Source organism: Catharus ustulatus, chromosome 7, assembly GCF_009819885.2.
Source record: "Catharus ustulatus isolate bCatUst1 chromosome 7, bCatUst1.pri.v2, whole genome shotgun sequence".
In the NCBI taxonomy this organism is placed as follows: Eukaryota; Metazoa; Chordata; class Aves; order Passeriformes; family Turdidae; genus Catharus; species Catharus ustulatus.
Window position 1 is genome coordinate 38,292,144 of NC_046227.1, and position 26,534 is coordinate 38,318,677.

General features: G+C 40.1%; 1 protein-coding gene across 1 annotated transcript in view; it reads right to left on the reverse strand.

Annotated features, from left to right (window-relative positions):
* Positions 1–26,534, reverse strand: part of LOC116999005 (nebulin-like) — a 103,993-nt gene that overhangs the window by 44,581 nt on the left and 32,878 nt on the right. The window contains exons 54-94 of the mRNA XM_033065279.1: positions 25,938–26,249; positions 25,333–25,536; positions 24,912–25,016; positions 24,325–24,432; positions 23,199–23,510; positions 22,581–22,784; positions 21,934–22,038; positions 21,354–21,461; positions 20,411–20,722; positions 19,811–20,014; positions 19,111–19,215; positions 16,677–16,784; positions 16,256–16,567; positions 15,176–15,379; positions 14,854–14,958; positions 14,288–14,392; positions 13,891–14,202; positions 13,472–13,576; positions 13,130–13,228; positions 12,857–12,958; positions 12,580–12,687; positions 11,484–11,795; positions 11,255–11,359; positions 11,068–11,172; positions 10,439–10,543; positions 9,483–9,590; positions 9,282–9,395; positions 8,253–8,450; positions 7,567–7,671; positions 7,049–7,153; positions 6,867–6,971; positions 6,273–6,380; positions 5,519–5,632; positions 4,871–5,068; positions 3,996–4,100; positions 3,601–3,705; positions 3,229–3,336; positions 2,881–2,988; positions 1,800–1,907; positions 1,177–1,281; positions 991–1,095 (exon numbers count right to left, since the gene is read on the reverse strand). Coding sequence (XP_032921170.1) covers positions 991–1,095; positions 1,177–1,281; positions 1,800–1,907; positions 2,881–2,988; positions 3,229–3,336; positions 3,601–3,705; positions 3,996–4,100; positions 4,871–5,068; positions 5,519–5,632; positions 6,273–6,380; positions 6,867–6,971; positions 7,049–7,153; positions 7,567–7,671; positions 8,253–8,450; positions 9,282–9,395; positions 9,483–9,590; positions 10,439–10,543; positions 11,068–11,172; positions 11,255–11,359; positions 11,484–11,795; positions 12,580–12,687; positions 12,857–12,958; positions 13,130–13,228; positions 13,472–13,576; positions 13,891–14,202; positions 14,288–14,392; positions 14,854–14,958; positions 15,176–15,379; positions 16,256–16,567; positions 16,677–16,784; positions 19,111–19,215; positions 19,811–20,014; positions 20,411–20,722; positions 21,354–21,461; positions 21,934–22,038; positions 22,581–22,784; positions 23,199–23,510; positions 24,325–24,432; positions 24,912–25,016; positions 25,333–25,536; positions 25,938–26,249 — 6,165 coding nt within the window. The remainder of the gene's footprint in view (positions 1–990; positions 1,096–1,176; positions 1,282–1,799; positions 1,908–2,880; positions 2,989–3,228; positions 3,337–3,600; positions 3,706–3,995; positions 4,101–4,870; positions 5,069–5,518; positions 5,633–6,272; positions 6,381–6,866; positions 6,972–7,048; positions 7,154–7,566; positions 7,672–8,252; positions 8,451–9,281; positions 9,396–9,482; positions 9,591–10,438; positions 10,544–11,067; positions 11,173–11,254; positions 11,360–11,483; positions 11,796–12,579; positions 12,688–12,856; positions 12,959–13,129; positions 13,229–13,471; positions 13,577–13,890; positions 14,203–14,287; positions 14,393–14,853; positions 14,959–15,175; positions 15,380–16,255; positions 16,568–16,676; positions 16,785–19,110; positions 19,216–19,810; positions 20,015–20,410; positions 20,723–21,353; positions 21,462–21,933; positions 22,039–22,580; positions 22,785–23,198; positions 23,511–24,324; positions 24,433–24,911; positions 25,017–25,332; positions 25,537–25,937; positions 26,250–26,534) is intronic.

Consider the following 26,534-nt stretch of genomic DNA (forward strand, 5'->3'; position numbering starts at 1 on the left):
AATGAAAATCAACTTTTGGGGTTGTTGGAGTCAGTGAGCCAGGTCTCTCTCCAGAATTCTTCAGAGAGAAATCAGGGTGCAGGGATTGAATCAAAGTCTTTGGGTGGATTGAAGGATTTTAAGGCACTCACACATAAAGTTTAAGTTTTAGCTTAAGTAAGTGAGTCAGAAATAAGTTTTAGAATGAGCTTCAGTGCTTTTAGAGAGTGAAAGGTTCAGATGCCAGAGTAGAAGTGTGAGTTCTAGCGAAGGTTGAAAAACACACTGATGTTTTCAGTGCAGGCTCCAGGAACATGGTTATAGACAGTGCTTAGACATAATAGAGCTCCAGTAGGAATATTGCTTACATTTTCAGACAGAACAAGATAGGTGTATGAGTAGTTTATACTCATCCTAGTAAGAAACTTATTCATGTTAAGAAACTGGAATTCTAATAGGTTAAGAAGTGGGGGTCCAAGTTTGTGTCTTAGCTTGTTGGAAAAATCCTACACAAGAGTATGTGCTGGGGAGAGTTGGTGCTTTTTGCCATCTGCTTTTGTCACAGCTCTTGCCACTGCTTTTTGCTATTGCTTTGCTTTGCTTTGCTCACCATCATCAATACCCAAGAAGAAGAAGGAGCTGCTGCAGCAACATCGGTTTCCAGGGACCTTAACCAAAGCAGCTCCTGCTTCTGTTTGGGACTCTTTACCAAAACTCAGCATGGACTTTAACACCTGTGACTGTGCTTTTGAGACTGATGCACTTTTGTAATAAACAGCCTTTTAGTAACTATTAGATGCTTGCTTATTAAGAAGATAACCCGACATGAATGTTGGTGAGATAAGAGCACCGGAGGTCTTAACCTCACAGGGTCATTTCAATCATCAGCCCTTAAACACAGCGAGAAAGCTTTTTTTTTGTTCCAGAATGGAAAGGAAGTGAGAGAAACCCAATCCCACTGTGAGCAGAGAGGTTCTGGAGCCCACAGCAGGCGTGTGAGCAGCTGCTTACGTCGCTGGTGATGTCCCCAACGTAGCGACAGTGCAGCACGTGAGGGGTGTAGGGCAGGGAGATCAGGTGGCCCTGCATCTTGAAGAAATCTGACTTGTAGATCAGCTGAAAAACAAGGAACAGAACAGCATTTCAGGGGTTTGCTCAGGGAATAATCTCAGTTTCTTCAGTTAGGAAGGCACCTACATCGCTGACAGCCTCCTGGGTGGCTCTGACTTGGCGGATTTCGGGCGTGTCAGGGGTGGTGTGGATCTTGTCCTTGTTCTTGTGGTACGTTGCCCTGTACAGCCTCTGTCAGAAGAGACAACATTCTGCGTTTTAACACAGCTTAAAACCTTGAAATGGTAAAGAAGTTCAGCACAGCATAAGCACTTCTTACACAAATTACTGGTTTTTACCCAGGCAAAGATTTTCCATTAATTGTTTTTTATAAATTCTGGAAATCTCAGACTCTAATCCTAAAAACATGGAAATACATTTATTTAATTTCCATGCTATTAAAGCCAGTGATCAAAGAAGTGAGTAAATACATATAAAACCTAAAACTATTGCAACCCAATTTTAAACAGATACAATCATTTCTATTCAAGTGTAATCACAGCTAATAAAATCAGGCTACACTTTTTTATTATGATAACAGTTTCAGCCTGGATCAATGATCCCTCACCATTCTTGATGGATACTTCTCTAAATAATTTTAAAAGCCTCAAAGAAGAGGTATCCTACAACTTGCCAGTCAATGTACTCTCATTATGCATATTTTGGGCACTGCAAGTACAACTGAAAGCAAATAAATATATTTACTGTACCTCGTTAATGACTTGATTGACCTTCCTCACATTTTCAAAGCCAACATCTTTAGGTCCCAGAGTGTAGCCCTTGGCTTTCATGTGTTCATAGGCTTCTTTATATTTCAGCTATAAGAAGTACAAAAACACACAGAAGCTAAATTTGATTTTGATTCTAGCTACACTGCAGCTACAGTTTATGCTGTATAGATAGATTTTTAGAGATAACAAGTGAGATGTAGAGTTAAATACACCACACATCATAATGATTTCTCACTTTATCATACAGCCTAAAATTAATCATACAATAAATTTTTCTTGTATCTAATAAGGTAATTGCATAGTGCTGAGGAAATTTATATTTTGATAGTAAAGGCCCAAGCTGAGAGTCCTTTATCTAGGACTGCTGATCACTCCTGTCTTACGCTGCAATACAGGATGTGACCAAAAGTTAGTACTCTATCTCCAGCTGTTAAACCAGCTGGGGCAGTGTTCTTTATCTGTCCCACAGCCCATCCTCCCTCCAGGAGATCTCTCCTGTTCATGGCCACTGAGTCCCAGGGCATGGCTGATAAAATTCCATCATCCCATGGGGAGATGCTCCAGCCAGGGGAGGAGCCAAGCATTTCCTACCCCGATCAAATCTGAGATTTGGAACATCAGAGCAGCCTTTCCCACTGGATCCCAGAGGAAAACCAGACCCTTCCACATCATCCCTGGGCCTTGGGAGGAAACTGCACCTTGTATAGGAGCACTGCTCCAACTGAGCCACATCTGTCACTGCAGGAGGATGCAGCCACCATGGGATGGGACTGCTGCCAACACCCTGCCTGACGGGTGTCAGGTTGTACTCTGACTGTGTCAGGGTTTGGGGTTTGTTCTTTGTAGTGCTGTATTTCTATTTTAATTTCCCTAGTAAAGAACTGTTATTCCTATTCCCATATCTTTGCCTGAGAGCCCCTTGATTTCAGAATTACAGTAATTTGGAGGGAGGGAGTTTACGTTCTCCATTTCAAGAGAGGTTCCCGCCTTTCCTAGCAGACACCTGTCCTCCAAACCAAGACAACTCCCATGGTGTAGAAGGATTTAGTGCCTGACTTACATCACTGCCGATGTGCTGCACTTGTTTGGCGTGCTGGAAGCTCGGGGTGTCCGTGGGGAGGCTGTACCCAGTGGGCAGAGCATTCACACCAGCCCAGCGATACAAATTCTGCAAGAGGAGAGAGAGAGAGACTTTGTACAACTGCCAGCAGTACTGGAGGGGAAAATCCCTCAACCTCAGAAACCTCTTGACCACAACTGGCAAAAGATTTTTCCCATGTCTGGGGGAAAAACACATTAAAATGCATTTTTATAGCTCAAATGAGGGTATTTTCCCATTTTCAGCTTCACCTGAAAAGCTAAAACCAGACAATTTGTTTTTTCAGCATCACAAACTCTGTGTACTTACCTCACTCTGTATTTTGTTTGCATTATATGCCCGCTCCAAATCCACTGTTTTATCAGTAGGGATCATCTTGCCTTGGACATTCTTCTTGTAATCACCACGATAGACAGCCTGGGAAAGAGAAAAAAATCTTCATTGCCACATTCCCTCACAGGATGTTTGTTTGCAGACAATGGGAATTGTTCCTAAAAGAACTGGGTTAAAGATTGTTGCATTCAGGCAATTACTGATTTTAGTGATTGTGTCTATGGTGAGGTGCAGATAACCAACAATGATTAAAATTAAATTATTAAAAACATATTAAAAGTCATATTTCTAAAGTTGGTGAGGTTACAGCATTTGGAATATTGGCTGGAAGGTGAGAGAAACACTTACCTCACTTAAATTCAAGGCACTGATCACATTCTGGACGTAGACAGGAGTGTCTGTGACCACAGTGAAGTCCTTCTTCATTTTTTCTGCCTTAGATTTGTACTTAATCTGCAGAGAAAAAGCAAGAGCTCTAATTACTACTGCTAGCAATTTTCATTTCATTTATTGTATTACCATATTTACTATTCTTATTATTTATTTCATCACTGAGCTATTTTATTAGTGAACCAACATTGAAACAGAAAGTATGTTGGAACTATGGCTTGTTATTTAATGACTCCTTCAATCAAGAAGGATAAAGGATAAATAACATTTTCCAGAACTACACCTGGAGTGGACTAAAGCCACAGTGGAGTGAAAAAGAAGACTAAGAAGCAAACCCAGAGTTATCTACTCACATCACTGCGAAGGTCATAGGCTTGCTTGGCATGGAGGATTTCAGGAGTGTCCCAGACAAAGCAGCCAATGCCTTTCAGCCAGTTCAGGTCATCCTTGTAGATCACCTAAGGAAGCAGAGAAGGAAGCTGTAAGAATTCCATCAGGATCTGATCCCTGATTTCTAAATCACTCCAAAACAAAACTGTCAAATGATGGCAAGGAAGGTTTCTACTACTTTGATTTTTTTGTTTGGTTGTTGTTATTGTTTCAGAAAAATCAAAATAATTCCTTCTGGAATTTAAATAATTTTTGTTCTATTACCTTCAATTTGGGCAATAAATTTAAAATCCAATTTTTTTTTAGAAAAAGCTACCTGCACATCCTACTGGGCACTGATTTACTGCCAGATCCTACTCTTAGGCTGGTCTGCTTGTTCAACCAGGATTTTCTCAGACTTCCAAAGATTCCATACCTCATGCAACCCACTAAAGGACAATTTACAGGCAGGGTAGAACTGTAATGTTATGACCCAAATGCCTACACTATTAACACTGAAATTGCACAGAGGTTGTAGACTCATCATCGCTGGCAGTGTCCAAGGCCAGGTTGGATGGGGCTTGGAACAACCAGGGATAGTGGAAGGTGTCTCATGGCAGGGAGTGGAACTGAATGAGTTTTAAGGTCTTTTCCAACCCTAAAACATTCTGGGATTTTCCTGATTCTATTCAACTAAGCCCCATCTCAACAACCCATTTATTGCCAAATGTCACAAAAAACAAAGTGGCAACTTCAGAGCGCTCCAGCGACATTTTTTGCTAAATCATTTCCTCCAACAGAGCACAAATGAGGGAATGCTCTCAAAAGCGAGCCAGGAACAAGAGATTTGGGCACTCACATCGCTGATTTGGTCGGTGACCATGCGCACGTGGGTGTTGACCTGCAGGTCTGGCAGGCAGAGCCACTCGTGGAGCCGCACGCGATAATCGACCTCGCTGACTTTCTTCTGGGCATCCTTGGCTGAGATGATGTCCACCATGTCTGGCACAATGTGCACCTTGGCTTTGGTCTTCTCGTAGGCTTCTTTGTACAGGCGCTGTGGAGTTCAAGACATGTTTTAATAAAGCTGAGGCATAAATTGTTGATCAGTTTGGAGGAAATAATTGTTATTTTCCTGGGATGTCAGTGTGAGAGTGATCACTCTGTCTCTGACTAAAATTTACACCTGGCTTGCTCTAAAAATAATTTGCAGAACCTCAACAAGGGAGGTAAGACGTGATTTGTTCAATTTTCATTGAGCTGATGAGTTAAAAGGAGGAAGATGATGATTTCACCCATATTACACTGAAGGTTTGGCCATGCAGGCAATGCAGTAATTGAATTAAAACTTGAATTTATGGTTGCATTCCAGAATTTATCAAATACTGGACACTGCCAAATCCACAGGAATTGGGATGTCTGGATCAAGGCATGGGGGTTCTCTGAGTGGGATTCTGAGACAAGCATGGCTTGATCAGGAAAACACACATCCAGAGCCAGCACTTACATCAATGTTGAGCTTCCCAACTCTGAGGCACCTTTCTGTATTGGGATCATCCTCAACACCTCTGGGGAGGGTGTACAGGGCTTTGAACTTGTCATATTCCTCACGGTATTTGACCTGAGCACAAGCAAAGAAATGCAGCAATTAACTGACTCCAACAAGTCAGCTGTGGTTTTGGTACAAAATTCATCACCATTAAGCAAAAAAGTTGAGACCAGCAAGTGGAGAAAGGCTTTGAAGCAGGATTTTAGTTCTGTGTTTTGTCTTAAATGGCAAAGAAAGCACAGCATAACAATCAGGTTGTAAAACAGCTGACTAGAGGATTTTAAAAATAAGTAAATAAATGTAGAACAAGGCACTTATTTATTGTTCCAGCTGTTTCATTTAAATGAGACCTGTGGAGGGGTCTCTCTTAATTCTAACTTCAGTTAAGCATAAGATGTTTTCTATACTTAGTAAGCATAATTTAAAGATTTTTGGTGTTTTTCTGACCTGGATGCTCATTAAACTTAGACTAGAAAATCCTAACATTTTCATTTTGGATTGCTATAAAAACTGACAAGAAGCCACAAAGAACTGTTACCCAAATGACTATCAGAGAAAAAAATCATTATCTACAGATACATATTGCATCTCAATTAAAAAGGGAAAGTAAGTTTAAAAAGTATTTATATCTATAGTAGATGCAAGGCATGAAGGATTTAATTGTTGTAATTGATGATCTGATTAAAAAAAATAAAGACTTCAATTCACTTACAATGCTTGCATTGTGCTTCAGTTCTTTGGCACGTGCCAAGGCTACAGAATCTGAGGGCAGTGCATAGCTGGTGGCCTTCACTTTATCCCAGGCCTTCTTGTAGAGGTTCTGTGGGAAAGAAAGGTATGTGTGAGTGGAAAATTATTTCTTTTAAATAATTACCAACAACCAGTAGAAATCAAAAAATAAAAAATAGAAATCTTTTGCTTTTATTTAGACACCACACAGTAAAGTACTGTAAAGAAGATATTATGTGACACTTAATATCAAGTGCATGTAAAGGGTGATAAAATCCTTTCTAACTATTCATGTCTGCTCTTAATGAGGCTTTAATTTTGTTCAGGTGCAATTTTATTCAGGGAATCCATTTATTAGTCCAGGTGTTTTGCCAAGACTGGCATTAAAATTGGAAAGTATGATCCTTGTCTGAAATACAACACCTCCCCAAGCTCAAGTAGGGCAGAGGGCCAGCACTGGCTTTGAGAAGCTCCTGGTCTGGATGTTTATCTTCAATCAATGTGAACAAACAAAATAAAGCAAAAATCCAACATTAAAGGTGCTTAAGAATAAAAAAAAATGTGTATAAACACTTACATCACTATAGAGATGTTTCAAACTCTGAACTCTTTCTGAATCCACTGTCTCTGTCACAGTTGTGTACTTGTCCTTAGTTTTGTGGAATTCCTCCTTGTATTTCACCTGGAAGATGAAAGCTGGGTTTAGTGAATTGTTCCAATGCTCAGAAGGACAATCCTGAGCAGAAAAGGGGGATTCACCTCACTGGCATTGGCAGCACTTTGCAGAGCAGTCACATAGACAGGGGTGTCTGTAACCACACTGAAGTTCTGGAAGTTCTCCTTCCCTGCAGAGGTGTATTTTATCTAAGGACACAAAATCAACAAAACACTCATTAGTGTTGAAAATGACCTGGAAATCCCCTGCCAGCTTCCTTTAAAATCACATCTGGACAGCTGAAATCAAAGATTACAGCTCAGTTAAGACCAACTCTGAAAGTGACAGGTCCTAAAATAGAAATACTTAATATACAGTCAGTATGAACTAAGGAATAATGAAATTAAAAACCACAGCTGTCTTTACATTCTCCTGTTTTTTCCTCCCCTAATAACACAAGTGATGTCTCTACAGAAACAACTCCAAGACTGTATTTTCACTGTTTAAACAAAATATTTCTGATGTAACAGGGATTACTTCATTCTGCTCTGGACTAGGACCCCAGTGAATCATAAATGGAAGGAAAAACACATAAATACTTATTTATTTAAGGAAAACTTACCTGGCTCTGCAGGTCATAGGATTTCTTAGCCTGTATGATTTGTGGAGTATCCCAGACATAACATCCAAGTCCCTTCAGCCAGTTTAAGTCATCTTTATACACAGCCTACATGGAAGTGAACAGAATATTGGATTAGAAAGAAATTTGCCTTCTGCCAATTAAACCAAGGAATTCTGCATCCTGCTAAGCCAGGCAATTAACACACTCCCAGATTTTCTTGGGAAGGTTGGTTGGCCCAAGCTGAGACACCACTGACTGCAGAATATGAGCACCATTCTCTCAGCTCTGGGCTGATACCACCCCAACAAAAAAGGGGAATTCTTTTCCAGACCCACTGGATCCAGAAGGGTCCCCCTCAGAAGGATTCCAGAATTCCCAACTACAATAAATAAAGATCACTGCAGTGATTGGTACTAAGAATCTAAAGTCATGGTTATTAATTTATGAATTTCATATTTAAATATTATGGGAGATACTTGGGAAAAAATGGTGGGAAAGGCTATTGTAAAGTCAAACAAATGGGTTTAGTAAGTTCACATAAGTTTAGAAGAGTTTGGGCAATGCCCTCAGGCTCGTGGTGGGATTTTGGGGGTGTCCTTTGCAGGGCCAGGAGTTGGACTGGACGATCTGGATGGGTCCCTTCCAACCCAGCCTATTTTTTGAGTCTAATTAAATGCTAAACTTACATCACTCAGGATCTCCTGGGCTTTCCTGGCATGAATAACATCGTTTTCTTCAGGGGAACAACTCCACTGGTGGAAGTACGTGCGGTATTCCAGGTCACTGAGGATGTACTGGCACTTCTTGGCCAGGACATGGTTCATCATGTCAGCTGGAATATGGACATTCTTCTTGGTGTCTTCATAATTCTTTCTGTAGGCCAGCTGGAAAGCAAAGATTGGGGAAAAGGTGAGAGGAAATAAGAGTGATTTTCTGTACAGCTTTGGATTTTGGACTAAAAGGTGACAGCATAATCTGAGATGTGTTTCCTGGATTTAGCAGCTAAGCTTCCATGGGACTCAACAGGATAGAAATCCTAACCTGGATATTAATCACCTTTTATTTTGATTAAGTTCTGGAAGGAGAAAAATTACCTGCACTTGCAGTTTTAACAGCTGATGAGAAAACTAACAAGTCTTCAGGATTAAAAAAGTCATGCTCCACACACGGTTTTCATCTAATTAGAGTATTTGGGATTACACTGATTTTATGCCCTGCATGACACATCGTATGTGCAGTGCTTACAACAGCAACACACCAAATGTGCATTTACATTTCCAGTTCTTGAATTCCTGTTTCAACTCCAAATCTACACTTTGATTTTTAAAGGAAATTAATCCCACATGGTATTTTTTACTGCTCAAATCCTTAGACTGAAACAGAAAAAGGGTTTTTTTTCCTTACTGTAGTATTCCTAATAGCTAAACAAATCCCTTCTCATTCTCCTAAGTAATTTTAAATTCAATTATTTAATCCACATATAAAATATGGAAACATAAACGTGTTGAAATAATTTTTACTGATATTATTGTGGATTTATGTTAAGGCTGAACTTGATCTTGGAATCTTTTCCAACCTTAATGATCCTGTGATTCTACAGTTCTATTAAGCTTTGCATTATTTATGTTTAAGTAATGAAATAGTGCATTTCATCAGTGAAATAAATAAATGAAGTAAGGGAAATGGGAAATATTCCAGCCTCGTTCATTCCTTACCGCGCTCCTCATTTTCTGGAACTCCCGGGAGTGAATGACACTGGGGAAATCACCAATATCCTTCCCAGCCAGGTAATGGCCTTTCAGCTTCTCATATATTTCCTTGTATTTAAGCTGAAAAATATCCATGTGGAGATTTTAATGTTCATTCTAACAACACATTTGGGGGGGAAAAGGGAAAGGATGGGAAATCCTGCTGACCTCGCTGTTGATGTGGTTTGCATGTTTGGCTCCCACAAGTGGAACGTATTTCTCATCCAGGGTGTATCCAATGGGCTTGCTCTGCTCCCAAGCCTTCTTGTAGTGTTTCTAGACAAACAAAGCACACAGAGATTTTGATGGAAAAATCAATTCGATTTCCCAGTTATGCACACATGGAAAACAGAATGTTTTTACAGAGTGCTTCCCTATAAATTAAGTGGAGAGTGTTTACTTTGAACATTCAGTATAAGGCAAACAGGACAAGTGTTCACTTCAGGAAGCTACCAGAGCACAAATTTGAGCTTATTCCTGCTTTCTTTATTACATTTGTACCAGAAGAGCAATAAAAATATCCAAAAATATAGATATGAGCTCTGGTTTAGAAGTTCAGTATAGAATTGAGATTGATAATTGATAGATGCTCAAAATTGTGAAAAATCTTCAAGAAATATTGGTGTTTAATAATAAACCATTAGTGTCAATGGCACTTTCCTAATATTTATTTTGTTAAATATTAAATATATTCACCTTCAGATTAAATTATGAAGTGCCTATTCATATGAATGAGTAATCACTTCTATTTTAAAAAAATAGAGATTTCTCATTAAAATCAGTGAGACTACTCAAAAATAACTGCTTAATAATGCAAATCATCTACAGTTTTCATTTCTTATAAAAAAGGTAAATGTAAAATGTATCAGTAGTCTCAGAAGATATTTTTGGATGGAATTATATTTGGTTTTGTCTCACTATAATGACTTCCAAGCACCACACAGCTGTCCTTTGAGATGACTTCAGTAAGGAAAGAAATCATCCTGATTCCAATGATCCAAACAGGAAAACTGAAGAAAAAGGGGATTAAATGACATTCCCAGTGCCACTGCTGAGAGTAGAACAGTTCCTCAAGTTCCCCCATACTCTGTGGCTTTCAAAGGTTCATATTTACGGGCTCTCACCTCACTGTGGAGCAAGGACATGTCTTTGGCGTGGTGCAGGGCAGGAGTATCATCAGACCCAATGTACTGGCCTTTCTCCTGGTTAAATGTTTCTTTGTATTTTAGCTACAAAAGAAAACAAACACAGTGTTAATTCCACAGGACAAATACATTATTCCCACTAGCCCATCTATTATAGTAGACATTCATTTTCTCTTGTCACAATGTTGTGTAGGACGTTCCAACCACTGTAACACACAGGCAAATGTTACTGTGTCACCTCAAAATCCACATGGTATTGAAAAATTTAAGATACTGCTCAGCAAATACAGTTTAGCAACACCAGGAACTCCAGGAACTGTTCATCAAGAACAGGACTCAGTTTTCAACTACTGTAAGAAAAATCTGTGCAAACTCTAAGTCAGGGACATGCCATATTCTTCTACAGGAAAATGTTAAATTATTTGGACAGCAATATTGTGTTGTTCATTCATATCACTTCTTCCCAAAATCGTTTACCCCAGGAAAGCCTGTAATTAATGAGGTGCACACACAAATATATAAGTCTAAAACTGTATAGTTAGACAAAGCAATTAAATAATCTACCAATTCTTCTATATGAATTTTAATTTTTAAATAAAGGTACATACATCACTCTGATTGACAGAGTTCATCTTTGCCAAAACGATCTCAGGTGTGTCAACCACGCTGGTGTATTTGGAAAAGTTCTCCAGGGCTTCTTTTGTGTATGCTCTCTGCAAAGAGGTGAAATAAAGTCTTAAACACTGCATCAGAAGGAAGTGCTGGTTGTGGAGCTGCTGAAATATTTTCTCTTACCTTGTTTATCAGTTCCTGTGCATTCTTAACTTTCTTATGCTCCACCGAATCGAGCGGGATCCAACCACAGCCACGAAGCCACTCCAGGTCAGATTTATAGATATTCTAAACCAGAAAGACAATGCAAAAAGACAGAAATCATTGAACTCAGGATGGATTATGTGCTCTGGGCAACATCCTTAGGCCAGAGCACGTGGAAAGGAGCTCGTAGGGCTGCAGCATCACTCACATCGCTCTGGAGGTCGTAGGCCTGCCGGGCGTGGATCACGTTGTTCTGGTCAGGGAGGCAGGTCCACTGGTGCAGGTACTGGCGGTACTCAACATCACTGACCAAGCTCTGGCACTCCTTGGCTGCCACAACTGCCATGGCATCCGAAGGCATGTGGATTTTGGACTTGGTTTTGTTGTAGTCTGATTTGTAGAGCCGGTCGTTCTGGATCTCGCCCGCGTGCTCGTACCACACCAGCTTGGGGTCATCCCTCATCTTGGGAACTCCCACGTAGTGACCCCTCTGCTTGACATACTCAGCTTTGTATTTCAGCTGATGGGAGAGGGGAGAAACACACAGAAAGTCAGCACTGGCTGTGTCCACTCTGCTTTTAACCTGGAACAACCTGCTTGTCAACACAAAGAGCTGTCAAATGCAGCCTTAAGTTTTCCAAATAGATAAAAATCTGGTCACAAACTATAATGTTAGTTTGTATAGGCCTTCCAGTTTAAAATACAGCATTTTCTAGTCCAATATACTCCCAATTTTCAGTAAAAAGTATTGCTAAAACAAGAGGAAAGACTAGCTAGTAAATGTTTTCTAACAAGTGCATTTAGTCTCATTTTGGCAACAAATTCTGAGATTGTCTGAAGAGGATGCTTATTTACAGTACTTACATCACACTAATTTGACAAAATGTTTATTCCAAACAAGAGTCTGGTAATAGTTTCAAGAACCATTATGCAAATATTTAAAATGTAAAGTGTGTACTGGCCTACAGGTTTTGATAGGTCAAAAAGTGAAATCATGTTATAATCATAGTATCACTTCAAATATTTAACACTTACAAAAGATGGAAGTCCAGCTCAGTTGATTTTGAAAGGATTATTTCTGGAGAGAGTGAATATGGAAGGAATCTGACCTTCAGCACTGATATCTCCAAACCCCATAATCACAAAGATAGCTGAATTATTTGGAGGACAGTGGAATTCACAGGCCATGAAAAGTCTGGATGTTACCTCAGATGGAAAGCTTTTAAAGCCTGTTTGGGAATTTTCAAGGCCTTTAACACTTCAGGCTTCCAGGCATTTATCTTCCTAATGAGAAAAATCATTACCTCACTTTGGACATCACCCGAGTGCTTGGCATGAGAGATCTGCACCGTGTCAGGAGGCAGGAGGTAACCAGTGGCTTTTTCTTTCTCCCAACTTTCCTTGTACAAATTCTGTGGGAAATAAAAGTGATGAGAAACTCAACACTGCTACAATGAATACTATACATATGTAGTTTATATAGAAGTACAACAAATCCTTCCTTCAGGTTGTTATTGACAAGGCAGGTTTTCTAAATACCTAAAAAATATGAGTAGAAGCTGTCAAGGAGAGACCATATACCTGATTGAGAATTCTGGCTGCCTCCCGGGCCATATCCAGCTGTGGTGTATCTGTGAGAGTGTAATTTGTCTTGGCCTCATTCCATTCTTTGTGGTATTTAATCTAGGACACAGAAAGAAATGACTGCCTTGTAGCACCACCAGAGAGCTGGGAAAACACCATCATTTACAAAATAATGAACCAACCCCTGAATTTGCAAGGCCATTAGACAAAGCACATTAAATACAGAATCACAGAAGTCAAATGTATCCCAGACACTGAGAGCAAACTTACATCACTGAGGATTTCAGTGCTATTCTTTGCTGTGACATAATCAACTCTGTCAGCCACGGGAGTGAACGGGAGAGTTTCAGCTTTTGTGCGGTACTTCCTCTGCACAAGAAAAACAAGAACAGATGACCCTGGAATATTTGATGCCTGATACAGCAATTCTGAATAGATACACAAGACAAGGAAGTTCTCATGGAGAAAAACCTCTCCAGACACAACCAATGTTGTGAAAATACTGCAATTGCCCTTTTCATTTGAAAAAACCCTCAGTGTTAAACCATTTAAAATACTTTAAGTGACAAATACCCCCAAAGAAAATTATGTTACTGAAAAACATTTGGTTACCTCACTCAGGAGATCTCCAGCATATTTGACATGCTTGACTCCAAGAGAATCATTTGGCAACCATCCAATGCCCCGCAGCCATTCCAAATCAGCTTTATAAACAGCCTAGGAAAATAAAACAGGGTCCATGCTCTCAGTCACACTTCTCTGTACCATCCAGCAAGATAATAAATAACAGAATTTACTTCCAGTGGTCAAAAGGTGGTTAAAAGAAATTCCAATATGAATGCCACATCTGAATTTATCACCCTTCAAACATGGCAATTTATAACAGCTTAAACTTTGCAACTCCAATACAGAGTAAGGTGAGTTCCTTGAACTCAAGAAATTCGGGAAAAGATTCTCACTCCTTAGAGCTGAAGCAGAATAAGAAGAGGAAACACAGGATGATGCTGAGGGGTGTTTTCAGGTGAACTTACATCACTCTGGAGGTCGTAGGCTTGCCTGGCATGAATGACATCGTTCTGGTCGGGGAGGCAGATCCACTGGTGCAGGTAGTGCCGGTAATCGGCGTCGCTCACCAGGGCCTGCCCGTTCTTGGCTGCCACAATGGACATCATGTCCACTGGCAGGTGGCACTGGGTCTTCTGCTTGGCAAAATACTTCTTGTACTCTCGCTCGCTCTGGACTTTGGCTACATCCAGGGCAAACTGGATTTTGGAATCTCCCTTCGCGTTTGGCACTCCCACGTAGTGTCCTTTCTGCTTCTCGTGCTCCAGCTTGTATTTGTACTGGGGGAAGAGCAGAGGTCACCATTAGTAGCAGCTAGAATGAAAGAGCTCTTGGAGCATGGGAGATTCCTCTTTTGCCACTTACATCACTGGCAATCTCTCTAGAAGCCTTGGCTGTCTTGATTGGAATTGCATCTGCTCTCATATCGTAGCTCGTCTTCAGCTCATCCCAAGCTCCTTTATATTGTTTCTGAAAAGGCAGATAAAACATCCCACACATGCTGAATGCTCTGGCATTTGCCATTATAGAAACAGACTTTCCAGCTATTTATTTGTTGAAATAGAATGAAATTTTTTGAGCATTTCTCCTGCTCCTAGCCATAAATGTAGCTGCCTCTGAAACATGCAACACCAGTTGTTCAACCTATAAAGCACAGAAGGGTGTTTGGAAAAGTGTAGAAAATATTTGTATGCCTTGGATTCTCATCCATTTCAATAAATATTCCCTCAGTGGGGCATGATATTAATAATTTTTAAATAGCTGAATGCAAGTATTTATTTTTAAATGGATGATTAAGGATATTCAGTAGAGGAAAGGGAATGTCACAAGCCCTGTATGAGGACAGATCTCAAAGAGATTCAAAAAGATTCAATGTCTTTGAATGATATAATTCACATCCTATTTTAGAGAAAACAGAATTATAAACATACCTGGCTGTAATTAACAGCATTAGCCTTGGCTAGGTTGATTTCAGGTGTGTCTGGCATGATGTGGATCATAGTCTTGTCCTTTTCCCAGGCTTCTTTATATTTTGGCTGTTAAAAGAGTAATTTTTAATATAATCAGAATGATGGGATTTCACTTACCAATTACATAAAATACCATAAACCTCTCCTGAACCATCATCTCTAAAGAGCAAAATGTTTGGAAAAGCATTAAACTGCCACTGATCAGTTTTATATTTCAGCAGTGAGATTTCTCCTTAGCTTTAGTTTCTAGTGTGGAAGCAGCTTTGAGGAGGTTGGAACGTACAATGCTGATCTGTTCAGCGTTGATCTTGGCCAGGACAACATCAGGGGAATCCACAACACTGGTGTACTTCACACTGTCAATGGGGGTCCGATACACGTTGTCACTCAGGAGCTCCTGGGCATTCTTCACCCTCTTGACTACTGGAGAATCATTGGGCAACCAACCAATTCCACGGAGCCACTCTAGGTCTGACTTATACACAGCCTGGGTGAGATGGTCAGAAAAGAAAAACATTGTTTAAAATTATTTATTTTAAGCTATGCAAAGCAGATTATGTTTTACAAACCTAGCTAGAGTCACATGAATGCTTTTTATATAAAGGGGATGTTCAGTGTTGTAAGTAAAATTAACAACAGGATTTTAAGTAGTTCAGTTCTTAAACAACACATTCTAAACCTTGTAAGAAGAAATAACTGGAAGGGGTTGCAGTTAATGGTGATGAATATTAAAAGCTTAGAAGAGTCTTCCTGTCCCCTCCAGAACACTTATTCCTCTAGTCATTTCAACAACTTACAAGTCCTAACAAAACCCCCAAGCTGTCTACCAGGAAAATTGACAAAAAGCAGGGAACAGGAACCTCATCTCCAAAGCTTGCAATTGAAACAGTGGAAGAGGAACTGATAAGCAGCAAAGCCAGGTCAGGAAATCAGCTGCACTGACTCCTTCTGTTTTGCAATCAGCCACTAAAAACTCTGACTGGCTGCCTCACACAGTTTTCTTCCAATTATATAAATTTCCAAGCTGACTCAAGTAAACAGAAATAACAAAAGCCACCCAATTCCAAGGCAGCAAACAGCTGTTATTCCTAAACCCCATCAAAGCAAGAAAAAACAAGTACTTCAACCTCTCCAAATCACACCTGTCCAAAACCATTATGCAACACATTATCAACTAAGTTTTACAAAATTTAGAGGTAAAACCAATGCTTCTTAAGAGTGTAAAAGAGCACATAATAGCAGTAACAAAAACTTGAAGAAAACAGTCTAAATATAAATCTGTTGTGACTGCATAGCATTGAACAATCAGAATAAGGCTATAATCTATTAAATAATAAAACTACACATCTCCCTGGGTGCTCACATCGCTCTGGAGGTCGTAGGCCTGCCGCGCGTGGATCACGTCATTCTGGTCAGGAAGGCAGGTCCACTGGTGCAGGTACTGCCTGTAGTCAACATCACTGACCAGGGCCTGGCACTCCTTGGCTGCCTGCACCGACAGGGCATCCACAGGCATGTGGATCTGGGTCTTGGAATCGTTGTAGCCCTTCTTGTAGAGGCGGTCGTTCTGCAGGGCCATGGCGCGCGCGGCCAGCACCAGCTTGGGGTCGTCCTTGGCGCTGGGGCACCCGATGTAGTGGCCTTTCTGCTTCTCGTGGGTTTCCTTGTACTTGTACTGGAAATGCACAGAGAACAGAAGGTGTGTTGCTCACCTGGACACAGCCATGAGACAAAAACCTGAGCTTTGCTCAGTTCTGCTGAGGCACACAAAGAGAAGGTTGTACCTCACTGGCAATGTCTCTGGAGGCCTTGGCTTGTTTGATGGGAATGGCATCAGCTCTTAGGTCATAGCTTTTGGCCTTGACTTCATCCCAGGCTTTCTGATAATGTTTCTGTAAAGAAAATTAATCACCTTTGTCAAACACAATGAAATGCTTTCTCCAAAAGCCTATTTGTTTGGAATGACCAAGCTTGGGAGCCCTGTTTGTTTCCTATAACTGGCAGAGCTACAATAATGATCCTGGCAAGTGTCTCAACAGAAAACCCATGAATTAAAGTAGGTACAAGATTAAAACACAAAGAGGCAGCAGAAATATTCCTGAAGACAGACCACAATGTCTGCAGACTCCAACAACTCCTTCATGGAATGTATTTGGCAGGTTTTGCCAAAGGGAGCAGGAGCTGTGTGGAGTTGCACACCGAGTTTGGGAGTTTGTTCATGAACACACAACCTGTTGACAGGTGAGAGGTGATGAAAAACCTCTGGTTGTAATTTCCTGTTTACAGGTATATTAGAAGGTGGGTTTATACTCCACCATTTACAACAAAAACTGAAAGAACAATTGCCAGCCTTCATTTTCTAACACTTCACAAATATTTTGTGTTATTCTCTTACATTGCTGATGTTGAGAGCGTTGACTTTGGACTGCAGCATGACAGGAGTGTCCGAAGGGAGGGAAATCTGGGTCTTGTCTTTATCCCAGGCCTCACGATACAGACGCTGAGGAGAAAGGAACAACAATGGCAATTCAGCACGATGAGAAAAAAACACCCAGAGCAATTCTTTAGTAATTCCAATCTGCAAAACTTCCCGACTCATCATTCCCACTGTAGAAACTCCACTCTCCACCAGAAATAAAAGGAATGTCACCCCACAAGTGAAAGGTGAGCTTACATCACTGAGCTGCATGGCGTTGTTCTTGGCCAGGACGACGTCTGGGGAGTCGGTGATGCTGGTGAACTTCAGCTGCTCCGGCCGCGTGCGGTACAGGCGGTCATTGAGGAGCTCCTGGGCTTTCTTGGCTTTGACCACATCCACAGACCCTTCTGTCAGCCAGCCAATGCCCCTCAGCCACTCCAGGTCAGACTTGTACACGTTCTACAAATGAACCAAAGGTTACTGACACTGCAGAGGTAGCTCTTAGCCCAGAGAGCTGCTGGACTCTCAAGTCTCTGGAGATTTTCAAGACTAGTCTGGATGAGGCTCTGAATAACCAGGTCTAGTGGCAGGTGTCCCTTGCCTATGGCAGGGGGTTGGAATAAGATGATCTTTTCTAACCCAAACCATTTTGGGATTCTGTATCTCTAACTCAAAGTGTAAGGAGGTTTTTTTATAAGTCCTTCCCCAACTTCTTCTCATACTTTTTACAGAACAAGCAGCCAGTGATGCTGTGCTGTGCCAGATCCTTTCTAGACACAGCACCCCTGATTTGCACAGAAACAGTGATACTTTTAAGACATTGCATTCAAACCAGGGGTGTAATCGGCAAAGTAATCTGCAAGAAAATCAAGAGCAGACCAAGAAAACACAGCTTCCTTATGAACTTCCCCAGATATTTCTGGCACCCACTCTGAAATCCTTTGGAAAGGATAAAATAAACATCCCAGGACCAACTGCCAGCCCATTTGAAAGTATATTTTCCAGTCACTGACAAACAGAGCCTCACACAGCTGCCCCAAAGCTTTCCTGCAGTGATTGTCACTCACGTCACTCTGGAGGTCGTAGGCCTGCCGCGCGTGGATCACGTCGTTCTGGTCGGGAAGGCAGGTCCACTGGTGCAGGTACTGCCTGTAGTCAATGTCACTGACCAAGGCCTGGCACTCCTTGGCTGCCTGCACCGACAGGGCATCCACAGGCATGTGGATCTGGGTCTTGGAATCGTTGTAGCCCTTCTTGTAGAGGCGGTCGTTCTGCAGGGCCATGGCGCGCGCGGCCAGCACCAGCTTGGGGTCGTCCTTGGCGCTGGGGCACCCGATGTAGTGGCCTTTCTCCTTCTCATGGGTTGCCTTGTACTTGTACTAGAAATACAAAAAGAAGTGAATCTGGGATGGAGGTCCCATAATTTCCCATTGCTACTGATCACAAAAATACATATTCTTGTTTTTAAGGTAACTGAAAATAAATAACTGAAATAATGCAAAGGAAGAACATACGTCACTCGCAATATCTCTTGATGCTTTTGCAGTTTGGATTGGAATTGCATCAGCTCTCATGTCATATCCCTTCTTTTTGGCTTCTTCCCAGGCTTGTACATAACGTTTCTACACAAAGGAAGACAGAAAATGGATTATCAATATTCTGAAAGATGAGGTTTCTACATTTCATAATTGTCTCTCAAAATTTTCATGAATGAATATTTTAGAACATCTTTATGATTAAAGAAATGCTGACTTCACTCTGAATTTCCACTAGCTTAGAAAATGTTTAAATGTACTTACATTGCTAATGTTGGCTGCGTTGGCCTTTGCTAACAGAATGTCTGGTGTGTCAGGCATGACATGGATGGACTTCTTGTCTGCATCCCAGGCTTCTGTGTACAAGCGCTGTGAGACAGGAAAACAGCCCTTTACAAACAGTTCTTTATTAAATTATTTTACAATTATGGTTATTTTACATACTGCTGTGAGTAGCTCCAGTGAGCTCTCATACCCTGACTCAGCTTCTTCCTGAAATAGCTCAAGAAGGAAACTTTGTCCCTCCTTTATTATCTCTCAGGTTAATCTGGTGCAGCAATTGATTGATTTTGGATTGTGGAGCAACAGTCATAGGAGGAAAAGTTGATTAATTATTCTCTACAAGTTGTTTGATTATGTTTGCTATAAAAGAGGAGGTACTTAGTGACTTTCTCCCTCCAGATCTGAGATACGATGCACAAGTCTCACATCCAGAGAACTTCAGGTATTTCCTCATCACTTGCTCATCATGCAGTATTACTCTTGGAAAATATCTGATTTAAGGGACTTTTGTCTGTGGGTTTTCACCTGCTCACTTCAGAATGAGCCCTGAGAGAACAGCTTTGCTGTACAATGGCTGAATTTGGACATTGATATTCTCTTAAATTCACAAGCTTCTAGTTTTACTTTGTATTTTATTTTCACCTCATGACCAAGTTCTATTAACTGGCAATTCCAGCCTCACCTTGTTCATGATCTCAGCATTTTGCTTGGCTAAGACCATGGGCAAAGAATCAGTGACGCTGGTAAATTTGATTTGGTCTGCAGGCTGCCGGTACTTCCTGTCACTGAGGATTTCTCCAGCTCTCTTGGCTTTCTCAACTTCCAGTGAACCAATAGGAACCCATCCAATGCCTCTCAGCCATTCCAGGTCTGATTTGTAAACAGCCTGAAAAAATTTGAAAGTTTGTTATATATGGGCAAGTGTGATCAAATATTAAAATTAATATAAACAAGCACATCCTGTATGAACAACTGGGTATGTTTCTGAGAATACGATTCTGAAAACAATTGTTGTTTCTGAAAATTAAGGAAAATTATTATCAAATAACAAAAATAAGAGGTATTGGAGCACAATGCTAGTATCAGAGTAACACACAAATTATATCAGGTTAAGGACTGAAAAAAGAGGATTAAGCATAAATTTGATGAAGGAATTGAAAGAATTTCAACAAGTCTGATGCAAGCGACTAGAGACTTATAATCCATACTTTAAAAATTGCAGTTTACAAGACCCAAATTAAATATATTTGATGATATATTAGAAATGTAAGGATTTGCTCACATCACTCTGGAGGTCGTAGGCTTGCTTGGCGTGGATCACATCATTCTGGTCGGGCAGACAGATCCACTGGTGCAGGTAGTGCCGGTAATCGGCGTCGCTCACCAGCTCCTGGCATTTCTTGGCCAGCACAATTCCCAGCATGTCCACAGGGCTGCTGAAGTGAGTCTTGGATTTCTCAAAGTCCTTCTTGTACTCTCTGTCACTCTGGATCTTGGCCACGTGCATGGACCACATCATCTTGGGGTCGTCCTCGATGTTCCTGGCCCCGATGTGGTGGCCCAGCTGTTTGCGATACCCTTCCTTGTACTTGTACTGCAAGAAAAAAAACCCATATATATATACATTCATATATTTTATCTTTTTTTAACACAAAGCATTTAAATAGATTTCTTAGTAGAAAAATAAGGAGTATAAAAATCTGTTATACTCTGTCTCTTAGTGATATTGCCCGATCCTTAAAACAAAACCTGTCCCAGTCATTGCAGCTTTTTCCTGGTTTTGTATTCCAATGCTTTTGATTTCAATGTGGCACTGAAAAAGAATTATTTTTTTCCACCAGAAAAGACAAGCATTTAAACTTTCAGAGTTTATTACATATCTCTTTTGGGGACAGATTTTAAAGTACCTCCAATTTTGAATCAGAAATTAATTCAGCAAACTCTAGCATAGACTCCTACATCTTTTTGTTCTGCTTGAACATCCATGGATGGCAATGGGGGGCATATAAATAATTTTCATGTTATTATATTTATTTGTTGCTCTGATACATAACTCATGCAAAAAATCCTGGCTATCCATTATTCTTGTGCACTAAAGTCATGTGGTAGAATCAATATAAAAACAGATTTCTATATTATCTATTTTGTGAAATACAACATTAGCAAACACCTGAATAAAGATTCTGATTCTTTTCCATAGAGCAATGAGAACAAAGGCTGCTCACCTCACTGGCAATCTCCCTGGAGGCCTTGGCAGACTGGATGGGAATGGCATCATAACGCAAATCATGGCCCTTCTTCTTGGACTCCTCCAAGGCCAGTTTGTACATTTTCTGTGAGAAAAAAAAATCACAGTTTTGTTTCAAAAAACAAAATTCAAAATTGCATTTCAGTTCAGCACAACTGTAAAGTGAAGTCCCTAAACAATATTGTTTCATCTTCAGACAATTTAAATACTGTTCTGTAGAAAAGGAAAAAAAAAGCAGATTTCAAAGACCTTGTAATTTTATTGTAGATGCTTGGAAAATGGAAATCATTTAGGGAAAGCAAAGACTGGAATATTTAAAAAGTTAAATTACCTATATCCACAACTTGCTGTAGAAATGATTTGTGATTTATGGTAGATAATATATTTTAAAATAAAATATATTTTTGTGAAAGAACAACTCTGATTTCAGCACTGGAACTAGCCATGTAGAAAAATAAACAACCTGGAAATATTTTACCACTGATAAAAAATCAGAGGTGACAAAAGTGTGCTTATCAGAAACCCTTTCACTGTCTCAGCTCTCCAGTTGCACTCACCTCACTGTAATTCACTCTGTTTTGTTTGGCCAGCATGATTTCTGGGGTGTCAGGCATGACGTGAATCGAGGTCTTGTCTTTGTTCCACGCTTCAGTGTACAAACGCTAAGAAGGAAAACAGGAAGAGATTTATAGGGCATTCCAAACCAGGTTAATATCTCAATAATAATAGAGAATGCATTAATTAACATGATAGGAACCTTGTCTAGAGGAAATTGTCCCTTCCCATGGCAGGGGGTCGGAACAAAATGATGTTTAATGTCCCTTCTAACACAAACCATTTTATGACACTATAAAATGTAACATGGATATACAGTTATGTGTCAATCTGACAAAAGTAATATCAACAAAAGGATAAATATCTGAGGGAGTTTAAAAACATTAAGGGAACTGTCACATTGCTTCAGAATAATTTAGTGTCCAATGTACATACACGCCAAGGAAAAGATTTAAATGTAAAATGCAGAATATTGCAAAATTTGAGTCTTCCACTTGGCCTAAGAGGTTTGAGTGAAACAAAGAGCACACAGATTGAAAATACATCATGTCTGAACTACAGCATTGCTTGTGCTCAGTTCATTCCCAGTCCTGCCTCCAGGGTTGAGGCAGAGACCTCTGATGTGTCACCCACAGGGATCAGGACTCACCTTGTTCATGATGTCTGCATTCTGCTTGGCCAACACCATCTCCAGGGAATCCGTGACACTGGTGAACTTGATGGTGTCCGGATGCTGGCGGTAGATTTTATCACTCAGGATCTCCCCTGCTCTCTTGGCTTTCTCAACTTCCAAGGAACCAATTGGGACCCAGCCAATGCCCCTCAGCCATTCCAGGTCAGATTTGTAGCAGTTCTGTTACAAGAAAAAAAATGACACAAATTATTTTAATAAAATAACAATGTATGTTACACAGTGCATCTTTCCAGAGGAAAATAACCTTCCTATCAGTTTGTCATTCAAACAGATTCAAAGCTGTAAAGAAAACTGTAGAAAAAATGGCAGTATTTCACCTAAATTAAGGGTGAAATCATTATCCTAGTTTGACAGAATGGTAAATAATAAACAGTCCAGATCCTGTAATTACAGGATTTCATTTAAGTATCAGTTAGTTAATATAACCCATAGGAGACCTGAGCATCAATTAACCGTGAAAATTAAAAAAACATCTCAAGAAGTCGGTTCTACCACATCACAACAACATGGCCTGATCCTACTACGTAAAATAAACTCATTCCTCAGAAAAAAATTGATTTCCAGAGAACTCACATCACTCTGGAGCTCGTAGGCTTGCTTGGCGTGGATCACATCATTCTGGTCGGGCAGACAGATCCACTGGTGCAGGTAGTGCCGGTAATCGGCGTCGCTCACCAGCTCCTGGCACTTCTTGGCCAACACAATTCCCAGCATGTCCACAGGGCTGCTGAAGTGGGTCTTGGATTTCTCAAAGTCCTTCTTGTACTCTCTGTCACTCTGGATCTTGGCCACGTGCATGGACCACATCATCTTGGGGTCGTCCTCGATGTTCCTGGCCCCGATGTGGTGGCCCAGTTGTTTGCGATACCCTTCCTTGTACTTGTACTGAAGCAGAAGAGATTTAAATTACTTGGTGTATTGACAAATTAATAAATAATTCTAACAGTTTAAATATGATGTACGTCTTTCACCTCTGGGATTAATTTTCACATAAGAAGCATTTTTATTAGATATCATTATCAAAGAATTTTATAAACTATAACAGACTTTCAATTCACTAAACCTTTAATGTCACATTCTAACAAGTTTGGCATTCCATATTCTTTTACTATTAATATTAAATTTTAAATGTTGTCTTACTTCAAAAACTTGTTAAAAACTCCTTGATTAAAACCAAATTATTTGGTCTTAATACAGAGCGTTGAAATATCAAAGGAACATAAAAATCTGTTCTCCTCCAACTCTAAGTGATGCTGCCTCATCCCAAAAGCAAAAGCTATCATAGTCATTGCATAGTTTATCCCTGCTTTTATGTTCAGGCATCTTCAACTTCATTATGGCACTTGAACAGAAATATTATTTGAATCATAAATTAACTTGACAAATTCTACCATTGGTTCATACACCATTTTGATCATGGTGCTTGAATATCCATGCACATCAACAAAAGTATTGCAGGGGGCATATCAATAATCTTCACATTATTATATTTATTTATTACAGTGATATATTCCTCACAATAAAAATACTGGCTACTTCTTTCTCCCATGCACTAAAGGCAGTGTAGTGGAATCATTAAAAATAATTACTATGAAAACAGATTTCTATATTATCTATTCTATGAAATCTGACAGTAGCAAACATTCTGATTCTATTCCATCACCAAATCCACACAGCAATGAGAACAAAGGCTGCTCACCTCACTGGCAATCTCCCTGGAGGCCTTGGCAGACTGGATGGGAATGGCATCATAACGCAAATCATGGCCCTTCTTCTTGGACTCCTCCAAGGCCAGTTTGTACATTTTCTGTGAGAAAAAAATTCATAGTTTTGTTTCAAAAATAAAACAGCATTTCAGTTAAACACACCTGAGTAATAAAATTGTTCAAGTCCCTAAAAAATACTGTTGATTTTCAGGCAACTTAAACATCTTCAGCCCAGCTCTACATTCACCAGAAAATAAAAAACTGCAGATTTCAAAGACTTTGTAATTTTATTGTAGATGTTTGGAAAATTGAAATCATTTAGGGCAAGTAAAGCAAAACTAGGTATTTTCATACATTGCTGTAGAAATGATTTCTCATTTATGGGAGAAAATATACTTTAATAGCCCAATTAGATATCCAGGAGGTCAGTTCCTGGAACAACGGTGATTACAGTCCAGGAACAGATAATTTTGAAAATAAAAAACCTGACAATGTTTTAATATTAACAAAAAGTCAGAGATGACAATAGCGTACTTGTCAGAAGTACAAGTGAATTGTCTCAGATTACAGATGCACTCACCTCACTGTAATTCACTCTGTTTTGTTTGGCCAGCACGATTTCTGGGGTGTCAGGCATGACATGAATTGAGGTCTTGTCTTTGTTCCATGCTTCAGTGTACAAACGCTAAGAAGGAAAAGAGGAAGAGATTGATATGGCATTCAAAACTGGTTAATATCTCAATAATCAGGGAAAACACAGACCATACCAGATAAAAATACAGGAAATCTAACAGGGATAATCAGTCAGGTAATTAGGAAGAGATAATATGAACAAAAGGAGGACAGGCTTGTGGAAATGTAACAACACTTTTAGAACACCACATTAATTAAGGAGAAGGAATAAATCAATGAGCATTGCTTGTGCTCAGTTCATTCCCAGTCCTGCCTCCAGGGCTGAGACAGAGACCTCTGATGTGTCACGCACAGGGATCAGGACTCACCTTGTTCATGATGTCTGCGTTCTGCTTGGCCAACACCATCTCCAGGGAATCCGTGACACTGGTGAACTTGATGGTGTCCGGATGCTGGCGGTAAATTTTATCACTCAGGATCTCCCCTGCTCTCTTGGCTTTCTCAACTTCCAAGGAACCAATTGGGACCCAGCCAATGCCCCGCAGCCATTCCAGGTCAGATTTGTAGCAGTTCTGTTAAAAATACCCAAAAAATCACCCACATTGGTTATTCTATCAATAATAACAACAATGCAACTGACATGGTGAATAGTTCACCAATAAGTAACCTCACTATCAAGTTAACAATTAATTTAAATAAATTCAAAGCACAAGAGAAAATATAGAAAAAACAACTGCATTTCTGCTACATTCAGACAAAAAATATTGTCTAACTTTTACAGAATAGTAAAGAATAGCAATTCTGGAGTATCAATTACTTAGCACTTTCTGTTGGAGAGCTCAGTTTCAATCAGCTGCAAAACTTAACAATAAATCTCAAGAAGTCGGTTTTACCACATCACAACAAGATGGCCTGATCCTACTATGTAAAATAAACTCATTCCTCAACAAAAATTGATTTCCAGAGAACTCACATCGCTCTGGAGCTCGTAGGCTTGCTTGGCGTGGATCACGTCGTTCTGGTCGGGCAGACAGATCCACTGGTGTAGGTAGTGCCGGTAATCGGCATCACTGACCAACTGCTGGCATTTCTTGGCCAGCACAATTCCCAGCATGTCCACAGGGCTGCTGAACCTTGTCTTGGTCTTCTCAAAGTCCTTCTTGTACTCTCTGTCACTCTGGATCTTGGCCACGTGCATGGACCACATCATCTTGGGGTCGTCCTCGATGTTCCTGGCCCCGATGTGGTGGCCCAGCTGTTTGCGATACCCTTCCTTGTACTTGTACTGAAACACAAAACAAGATATTACAATTTTGTATCACCTATAAATATCACTTACTCGTACTAAATATCTCCAACAACAACCATTCCAAACTTATCTATAACCTACCATTAAAAAACCCCCAAACAGTCAAATAAATTCTCACGCTAAAAATATTCTAAGATTCTAGAGCTAAAGTTTTTTGCTATTTGAGTTAGGACACTAAACAAAAAATTTTTATCAATTTGCTTTCTGAAGAAATGTGCTTTACTAAAATTAGTGAGAAATCATCCTGGTCTTATTAAATGA